The sequence below is a fragment of the Gavia stellata genome, chromosome 16 (assembly GCF_030936135.1).
Source record: "Gavia stellata isolate bGavSte3 chromosome 16, bGavSte3.hap2, whole genome shotgun sequence".
In the NCBI taxonomy this organism is placed as follows: domain Eukaryota; kingdom Metazoa; phylum Chordata; class Aves; order Gaviiformes; family Gaviidae; genus Gavia; species Gavia stellata.
This window is the reverse complement of record NC_082609.1, coordinates 12131870-12142075: the sequence shown is the minus strand read 5'-3', so window position 1 is coordinate 12142075 and position 10206 is coordinate 12131870. Positions and strand designations below refer to the sequence as shown.

General features: G+C 50.6%; 1 protein-coding gene across 1 annotated transcript in view; it reads left to right on the top strand.

Annotated features, from left to right (window-relative positions):
- Positions 1-352: 352 nt before the first annotated feature.
- STK10 (serine/threonine kinase 10) overlaps positions 353-10206 on the top strand; it is a 48965-nt gene continuing 39111 nt past the window's right edge. The window contains exon 1 of the mRNA XM_059825324.1: positions 353-508. Within this exon, the coding sequence (XP_059681307.1) occupies positions 353-508 (156 nt within the window). The remainder of the gene's footprint in view (positions 509-10206) is intronic.

Sequence of the window (10206 nt, the reverse complement as noted above, 5' to 3'; positions counted from 1 at the left end):
TGCGGCGGGGCCGAACCGAGCCGGGCTGTGCCATACTGCGCCGGGCCGGGCCGTGCCACGCCGGGCCGTGCCATGCCGAGCCGTGCCACGCCGGGCCGTGCCACGCCGGGCCGTGCCCAGGCCGTGCCGGGCGGGGCGGCCGGCGGCCAATGGCGCGGGGCGGCGGCAGCCAGGCCAGCAGGTGGAGCGGCGCCGGCTCCATGTGCGCGGCTGGAGGCGGCCCCGCTCCCCGCCTCGCCGCTCCCCCGGGCGCGCAGCGGCTCCGTCCTCCCCCGGGGCAGGGCGCGGGAGGCGGCTGCCGGCAGCTCCCCGCAGCTCCCCAGCCGCCGCCGCCGCCCCGCTCCGCTCCGGCATGGCTTTCGCCAATTTCCGCCGCATCCTGCGCCTCTCCACCTTCGAGAAGCGGCGGTCCAAGGAGTACGAGCACGTCCGCCGCGACCTGGACCCCGGCGAGGTGTGGGAGGTGGTGGGCGAGCTGGGCGACGGCGCCTTCGGCAAGGTCTACAAGGTGGGTCGGCGGCGGGGGGCTCCCGGGCGGCGGCGGCGGCGGCGGCGGCGGGGGCGAAGCACCTGCGGCCCCGCGGGGGCGGCGGCGGCTCCTCCCGCCGGCCGGGGGCTCCTGTCCCCGCTCCCCGCTGGCGAGGCAGCCTGGAAGGCGTCTGCGGCGCGGCGGGGCAGCAGAACCCGGCGGGACCCGGGGCCGGCGCCGCGCATCCCGTTAGCTGCCGCCGCCGGGAGGGAGAGGGACGGGGGCGAGGACGGCGAGTCCGCGGGGGGAGCGGGAGTGCAGCGCTTTGCTTGGGGCAGGGGAAGGAGGGAGAGGAGCTCTCTCGGGTTTTTCCTTTTCCCCCTAAGTCGCCTGTTTTCAGAGCGATGCTTTTGCAAGGCGACGAGGTGTTCCCTGCCAAGCCTGCCGGGGCAATGAATGGAGGGAGATTTCTTGGAAGTCAGCAGCCTCGGGGCTGCCTCCAAGTTTTGCGAGCCTCCCGGGGTGACATTATTTGTATTCCTGTGGTCCTCGCCGGCAGGGAACGCGGAGAAGAGGAGCCCGGTTCCTTAAGAGTGGGGACACGTCCAGCGCTATGAATGTTTAACCTTTACGTTAAAGGACCGGTGTTTTGGAGGCCAAATGCTCGCTGTACTTTGCACTCCAAAGAAACAGCATTCTTGCTGGTACTGGCTCCGAAATACCCTGGTCTCCGTGCAGCGGCGGGGAGAGGAGGCTTTTGCTGGGGCTGGCTGGAGGAGCAGGCGGGGGTCCAGCCTCCCCGGGAGATCTGCGTTACAAACATTATTGGGAACCGGAGTTGTGAATTCGCTGTTTGGCAGCTGGTTTCTGAGGGTCTCGTTAGATCATTTAACGAGGTGTTGCATTTTCAGAATTGAGAAATAAGTAGTACCGAAGGAGAAGGCCAGGAAGGGAGCTGGTTGTTCGCAGGTCAGGATGGGGGTGTTTTACCAGTGTCCTGGGATTTGTTGTATCTGTTTGTTGTCTCCATCATGTTACTTGATAGAAACTCTCTCAAAAATCGGGCCCTAAGTATCCGTTGAGTGGAAGACTTTGGTGAAGGATCCTCTCTTCTAATAAAATGCAATTCCTAAAAGTCTTATTTAAATCCCCAATACGTTTATCCATCCGAAAGTAGCACCAGTACTAATCAGTCCTTCTGTTACCAGTGTACTTGGTGTTGTGCATTGGAAACCTGTTTGTATATAGCAACGTTCACTCTTCTCCTGGGTAATTCTTTGCTTAGGTTTCTCATGCAATGATAGGAATTAGGTAAACATTGTAAAATAAGTTAATAGGCTTCTGAGGCAAATGAAAACTTAGAAGAACAACTGATTTAAATCCTCTGTGTTTAAAATGTGTATAACATAGCCAAAATAGGTAACTTTTCAGAATAAAGCTACTTTATAAGTGGCTGTTTTGATTTTTAAGTCTGTTGTCATACCTGAATGCCTCTGCTATTAACTCCAGTCTCACATCAATACTAAAATCATCAGAGTAACTTTATTGTAGGCTAAGGATGTCAGCCTGTCAGATAGTAACATCTCCTCATCTCCAACTACTTCCATCTCTGACCCCCATTTCGACCCAAATGAGAATGTAGATTATAGTAAATGACACAGTGCAGGCCATGTGTTTATAACCAGAACTTCACTCTGTCTATAACTAGTACATGTAGACAACTGTCTGCTTTTGAGATGTTTTTAACATGGTTGATCAGGGGGTGGGGGTTAACGTTGTGAGAGAAATCAAAGGGCAGCTATTTTATTCTTCTTGGTAAAGTTTTAATTCTCCATCTTCTTTGCTCTCTTCTCTGCCTGTTCTCCATCCTGGTTAGTGAATGGACGTGATCGGTTTTTGAAGAGTTCTCGTGCAAGATTTGTTTGTTTGCTTAAGAATCCCAGATTATTTGGGTGCCATGTACTCTAAAGTCTTATTTTAGATAACAGCCAGTAGCATTATTGTAGAGAAGTAGTTTCCTGCCATGCTAAGATTTAACTTGCATATTGTCTTCCTTTGTCTTTCTAAATCTGGAGCGCTACCCTAGGTGGTGATGCGTATAGGATGGAGATGTGAGAGAGGAGGCTTGCCCTCTTGTTCTGCTCAGCTGCCAAAAAAGTCCCAAACAAACCAACCTGTTGGTGCACAAGGAGAGCGTAGGTGGCCAAGATGCAATCAACAATTTTAATGATTCTCTCAAAGTCACTTTAAAGTCAATTTGGTCTTCACGCAAAAGCGATCATTTAAAGCAAGTCAGAGTGTTTGTATGGCCGTGAGAGTTTCAGGATGTTTGAATGAAGTTCCTGCCCGTCTTCCGCCCCTTTTCCACACACGGAAGCATGGGGAGATGATAAAATCCGCCTGTGCCTGCATCCTGCCCTACCCACCATATGTTGTACTTGCTCTGAAGAGCCTGTCGTCCCTGAGCAGTGCAAAAGGACGGGATTTGTACACTGAGTAGTCTGACCTGGGAGAAATTTAGATGTGGATAGAAGAAAAAATGTGCTCGTTTTAGTAGGTTTTGGGTTTATGACACCAGCTTTGAGCAGGAGGAAGGAGGGCTTGGCCATGTAATGGTTTTGTTGGGTTCTGCCCTGCAAAATGCTGTCAGGGAGCTGTGTCTGGGAGTCCCCGTGCGCTCAGCTGAGCAAACGTGAAGTGGTTTGACACAGTGTTCACAAAAGTAGGACAGGCTTGATTTAAATGTATAGTAATTAAAAATAACCAAGTCTGTAGCAGAGCCTGAAATGTATACAGCACACCTTAAGAAACCTGCAACCAGTGGAAACTACTGGCAGTTCCCTATTTTAGACAAAGACTTTTTTTCTGCAAAAGAGGACCCGATTGTATGAGGAAACAGTGAAACACGTTGCAGAGGGTAATGAAGCTGAAAAGTAGGAAGGGGGTGGGGGGAAACTGTTTCTTTCTAGCTCTCGTTCTATTAATGTCTTGTTTTTGGTAAGTCCAGCGGGTATGATAAGGAAGCGATAGCAGCCCGTAGATAGCAACGCACTACATGCCAAATAGGCTTTGTTAGCCACCTCATCCAAAGCTCATTAAATCGATGATCTTAAATCCGTCTTTAGGCCAGAAGTTGGGAGCTGTGATCAGTGTGTGCTAGCCTGCGAAGTCTGCAGCACCTCTAGGGCTGTGGGCGTATGAAAATACAAGTTCCTAACTCAGACCCTTTTCAAACAGCCTTAAAAAAAGCAGATTTCTTTTTTTTTTTTTTTTTTCAAAAAACCCTAAGATACCATTCATAAAATGTATGGCTGTGGCTTTATTGGTTCAAAGTTGACATCTGTTTGCGAGTGGAGGGAGGGAGATGTGTAGCAGCAGCCCCGCGAGCTGCTGTGCTGAAGCGAAGCCGTGCTGATCTCGGGGCCGTGCAGATGCTCAGGGCAAAGCCGGCAGCGTGGGCTGCCGTGGGCTGAACGCTTGGAGCAGCGGAATCGCATCTCAGTCCTGCAAAACCCATTAGTTGGTGCAGTATTTACTGTTGCAGGTAGTTGCATTAATGTCAGCGGGAACAGATACGCAAGGGCTCTTCTGGGCATTGAGAATTCACGAGCTAGCAGGGGACGGACTGGATCTTACACAAGTGTGGGCTCTGCTGGAAGAAGCCCTGGGACTTGCTGCCTTTCTTGTGGTGGGATTGTTTTGCTGTGCTCATGCCTCTTGTGAAACGCTATCTCCGCTTCCCAGCGCGCGCTGATGGGGATGCTGGCTCCCCGATAAGGCTTTCCCCTCGCAGGGTGGGGACAGGCTGTCCCCGGCGGGAGCATGGGCTGCCCGCAGCCCCCAGCGCGGCAGAAAGGGGGTTTGGTCACTTGAACTCGCCTTCAAACAGCTCTTTGTGCCGGCTCCCAGAGAGATAATGCTGAGCCCCGTGCCACAGCAACTCCTTTTATGTTGTTGTTCTCCTTTCTTCTTGAGATATGGCTTGAAAAGCTGAATATGGGTTATCTGATCTATTATGGTGGTATTAGTGCTGTACATGCTACAGACTATAAATGCTCTGTTTTGAAGTTTGGGTAATAAAAGACTAATTGTTAAATGTTGTGCAGCTGCCTTACAAGCCTGGCTTTCACAGTGATGGGCCCATTCAAAGCCACGAGACCGTCCCTGTCACTTGCAGACCCCTCTGCTCACCAGCCGAACCTACACCGCTCTGGTTTTGCATGGGTTGGCTCAAGTGACTCGGGCTCAGCTCTTGTAGGTTTGATTCATGAGGGATTTAACATGTAATTCCTGGAAAGGGTGTCACGGAGAGATGCTAATCTGCTGGGTTAGCTTTAAAAAAAAAAAAAAGAGAGGAGGGAAAAAAAAAGAGGGGGAAGCTTAAGTTGATTGTAACTGTGGCCACAAAAAAAAAAAAATTAAAACAACAATGGTAATATCAAATCATGGCTTTGTCCCTTAGAATAGCTGAAGGGTTTTCCTAAAATGTTTCAGCTGGGGAGAGAAGAGGAATGGGAAGACACCACTCCTTTACTTATAGAGCAGTGGTCCAACAATATTAAACCTGGTTGAACTTTAAACCTGATGCTTGCTTTAAACTCACTGAAACGTGTGATGCTCGGTCCCTGCTGAAGTCCACGTGAAGCTTGTCCTGCCCTCTGCAGAGCCACGGCTCTATCTGTGCGGCAGGGGAGAGGGATAGCTCTCCATGGCCTAAATAGTTTGATAATGACTTCAGTGTCATGGCCCAGAGCTTGGCAATGCTGCTGCAGTGGGAGCTGTGGGCAGCTGCGTGGAAAGCTTAGATGAAGGCTTTGAGCCTTTCACCCTCAAGCACGTGGCAATCGTTGTTCCTTAGAAAAATCCCTGCCCAGCACATCTCATGGGTTTTCTTTTTTTTTTAAATTTTTTTTCTTGAGTGTGCAGTTCCCTTGGGGAAAAAAATGTTCTTTTTCTCATCCTTGGGGTTCTGCTCTCTGTAAATCTGGGGTTCTTCTCATGGGTGTCAGGTCAAACCCACCCTCACTGCCACACCATGCAGTCAGGGGTTCCTGGGGGGCTCTGCCTGCATGCGGTGGATGGCTGTGCTGCCCTCCCATCCGCCAGCACTGCCAGCCTTGCTCAGCCTGAAATCCTGGGGGAAAAGGAATTCAGCTGTGAAGGGCAAAGTCACTTAAAAAAAAAAAGTCTTTAAAATAATGAAGTAACAGGTAAATTTTTAATAAACTTGCCTCCTGAAGGCGGTGGGAGTGGTGGCATGTGTGTGGGTGCGCCAGGGTTAAGCACTGCAAAACACGGGCACGGTGAACTGCTGCCTTGCTCAGCATAGCCCGGCTGGTTCAGCAGCCTGAGCATCACCTGGGTGCCAGAGCTGCTTTGCTCCTTTGAAGAGGGAAGAATGCAGTTGTATTTAGGAGCCATGTCCATGTGTGCTGCCTCCGGGACACAGGGTTGGAAGGGGCAGCATGCCCCTTGTGAAGAGCAGAGTGGTGGCATTAGTGCTGCTGGAGTTGGATTAACTGGCTTCTGTCTCCTGTGGGTTTTGTTGACTTGGCTATGGAAAAGCACCACACTTCCACCCTCTGAACGTCCACTTTTTCAAAACAGAATGCTTGTCCCATGCAACATGTGGAAACCTTCCTCACATTTTCCCTTCTTGTGCAATTCCCTGACACCTACCTGTACTCCTGTCCTTACGGCTCGTGTCCTTATTTAACCAACAGAAATGTTTGTGTGGTATTTCAGTAGGCGGGAGAGACAGTGAAGGAAGTTGTGCCGTAGCAAAGCCAGCTGATGTTGGTGGACCTCAGTGCTTGCATCTGTTGGCATCGTTGAGTTGCTGCCTGCCCTGTGTTTCTCTCTTGATGATCGCGGGCAATCGCAGGCGTGCCGCTGGGGTGTCCTCCCTGGGTGGCTTGTGCTATGGAGATAGCAAAGGTCTGATCGGTTTTTTATTCTTCTACCAGGGCCTTGCTTATCTGATGCTTTTCTAGCACAGTGTGAAAGAGTTGACAAACAGACAGACATGCCCACTACCACTGCCCATCTAAGCCCTGTTCCCTGGCTTTCAGGCATAGTAGTCATTCAGCCCACTGCTTAGCCCTCAGCTCTCTACGTACCAAATTTGTTGCAGAAAGTTGCCAGGAAACTCGGAAGTTGTGCATGGCTTTTTTCCCCCCTATTTTAATTTTCTTTTCAATGCTGTGACATTGACTGAGTGAAGACCAGGGCAGGAGTGCTTCACTTGGAGTGATTTGAAAGATGTCTCACGCTTCCAAGCTCTAGGTCTGTGTAGGCTGAAGATGTTGGATCCACATAGATCTTTCCTTTCTTTAAACCTTGCATGGGTTTTTGTTCATTTCTTGCTCGAGCTAGGACCATGAGGTCAGCTCAGTTTCTGTAGGTGGGTGATAGTGTGGCATACCAGCAAAGAAGCCTCTTGTCTGCTGCTGTGTTGGGGTGCAAGGTCTGAAGCTTTAGTCAAGGGGCAGAAAAGCTCCGCATAATGTACTGCTGCTTGGGTTTGTTATGTCTTCTGCTGGGTCATTGCTGAGCTTTTAAGGCAAGAAAAGGTGTGTATGCCATGCTTTGGTCGCACCTTTTTTTGGCACATCTACATAGAAAACAAGTCCTTGGCCATAGCTTGAGCTCTCTGGTGGTGTTACTCTCTCTTGCCTCTGGCTTGTAAAACCAGAGGAAGGTGTTTCTGCATATTTTTTTTAACTAACGCTTTTTGCCTTGTTTCGCAAGCCACTTCCACTTCCCCCTAGCCCTTGCAAAAGTGTTGCCACAGCTGCCGGAGCAGCAGCGCTGGTCCAGCCCGGCGAGGTCAGAGCCCTGCCCGACCTGATACCCGTGGGATGAACCTCCGCGGGGGCTGCTGTGTGTACCGGGGGTGCTAGACCAGGGCTGTGTCCTGCTGCGCCCGTGCCCGTTGGTCACCACCCGCTCTCCTGGGTGGTACCAAGGGCTGAATTCAGCATTTCCAAAAAAACCCCAAAACATTTATGGTGACAAACTGAAGTGGCTCTAGGGGGCTTGTTGGGCATGGAGCTCACTTCAGCTCCCATTGATTATTTGACAATAATAGGAGCACTGACTTGAGCCTGTTTGTCCTGTGTTGGACTTGATGGTTGGACTTGATGATCTTACAGGTCTTTTCCAACCTTAGTGATTCTGTGATTCTGTGTGATTCTGTGTTTGTTTCTCGATGCAGACAGCTCAGGCAAAGTTCATCAGAAGGCGGTTAATCATTATGTAATAATGGGAAATATCTAAGCGAGCAGTGGCTTGCATACAAAGACACACACCAGGAATATGGTGCATGGCGGGGGGGGTGTGTGTGTCAGAACTATCAACCGCCAAATACAGCATCCACTGAAAGCACTGGGCTTTTTACTCCTGATTCTCTAACTCGGTGGTATCTCAAGCATCAGCTCTCCTGGCACAGAGAGAAGGCTTACAAGGATGGGAAGAGTAGCTCACATCAAAAATGTGGTGGCATGATATGGCAGACCAGCTTAAAAAGGGTCGTCCCTTGGCTTGGGAAGATACTGTGGGCAAGCAAGCCTAGACAAAGTGATCGGGGCGCTCTCGGTGCTCACTCTCTTCTTTCTACTGCTGAGTGAGAGTTCGTGCAGGGTTTTCCTCCGCCTCACCTAGAAACTGGCTATGTCTTCGGCAGCAGTCCTGCCCGAGGAAGGACCGAACAATCCAGCCTTCCGGTAATGTGTTCTTTAAAGGCTTAAAATAGTTCCTGCGTTTGTCACAGTCTGGATTTCACAATAGCTTGGAGGGTGAGTCACAGGCAAAGGCCAAACAGCCTCTTCTGTCACCTGAACAGGCACCTCTCACCCCTTAAATCTGTAAGCTGAGCAGTAGTTTCTCTATGCCTCTGCCTTCCAGGAGTAATCCTACTCATCCCCTATTCCCTGGTATTCCCAGTATGTTTGGCAGTAGCGTGTCCAGCACCCATCTTGCTCCAGAGGACACCAGCAAGATCCTTTGCTTTGTATCCTGCTTGGCTCCTGGGTGGCTTTTTGGAAGTGGTTTACTGGATAACTTTTATTTGATGCGTTTTCTTTTGTGGACCACATGTTCCAGTCCTGTTTCTGCGTAGACCTGTCAGCCGTGGCCTGTGTGCTGCGTTGATTTGCGCAAAGGCTGGTAGTGGCCATAAGGGCTTTTCAGGTTTTAAATGCCAAGACTGTAATGAATCTAACTACAGTTCAGCAGCGCATCCTGGGCACTGAGCTGGCAGCTGTCTGCTCTATTTTTATTTTTTTTTTGGTAATAGATAGCACTCCAGGGACAAATTATCCATGGCATTAAAATGCCCAGGAGTGGAGGAGCTAAAAGATGGAACTGGATGTGTGCTTTTGACTGACCAGCCATAGGCCATAGACTGGCATCAAACAGCTTCTGTTCTTGGGATCTTACCATCTGGGTGGTTCTTCCACTTCTGTCCAGAAACTTCACTGGAAAAAAAATGGGAAACACAATGAATTCCTCAAAGGCTGCACAATTGGGGGTGTTTTACCTGAGAAGAGACGCTCTCTCCCCATCTCTGCATTATCTACATGGACTTTTGCTGGGTTGGAGACCCTGTAATTAGGCTGGGGTTTGCAGAAGATTTTGGATTTGTAGTTCAAACCGTGTATTTTGCAGGATTGCATTTCAAATGATGTGGCTGTCTAACAAACTCACTGTTGTTGAGTCAACCTAGGGTGCTTTCTTGATAGTTCTTGTTTTTTTTCTTCTTCCCTTGTCTCTTCCTTTCTTTGGGATTTAAAGACAAACAAAACACCCACTATGAGAGAAGTTTTCATTTCCCTTGCTGCAAGGTGAGGGCATGACCCCCAGTGAAGCTCAAGGTAGAGGTGAAGCTGCAGAAGAGGCTGGTGGAAACCCTTTTCTTCCCTCCTGCAGCTCTTGGAGAGTGAGCGGCAGATGCTGCCTCTTCTCAGCCTGCTGCTGTCTGTCTCCTTGCCGCGAGGGGTATCGTCCAGGCCTGCAGGTTACAGACTTGGAGATACTGGTTCCTTCTGCCTAATTGCTAGCTTGGCTTTTTGAGGTCAGAGCGGGCTGTGTTTTGCTTTGTGCTAATGTCTTGGGGCAGATTCTGATCTATTGTACAAAGATAAGCGGAAATCAGGAAAGGGCTTTAAACCCTAAGGCATCATCTCATGCCTGGGATGTCTGAAACTGGCTCCCAGGGCTGGCAACATAAGCCTTTGGCCTATTTAGGATCCAAACAAACCTTCCTGGAAGAGTATCTCTGTCATAATACATCGTATGCAGGAAGATACCAGCAGAGAAGCTGAAGGAAATTGCCAGACATGAGTTACAGAGAGACCGCCCGGCGTACTTGGCCAAAATCTGAGGCTGCCTGTACAGATCTGGCTTGCTGTGAGCAGCTTTCGGAGCTGGCGGGCTGCTGTGAGGGGCTGTGGAGCAGCCGTCTGCCTGATGGCAGGCAGCTGCCATTCCCAGGGAGGCCGCCGGGAACGTGGCTGTAGCCTGGTGTCAGGGCTGGAGGACAAGCAGATGGAGAGAAAGGGAAGGTGCAGAAATGGGCAGCAGCTCCTTGGATTTCCAAAGCTCTTGCGATGACAAATGTGACTTGCTGAGCTCAGTTCAGGAGCGCCCACGCCAGCCAGCGTGCATCTCCCTCCGTCTTGTATGGTAGGAAGACCGCAGACTGGGTTTGGGCTCAGAGGGGCCACGGACAGCTCGGC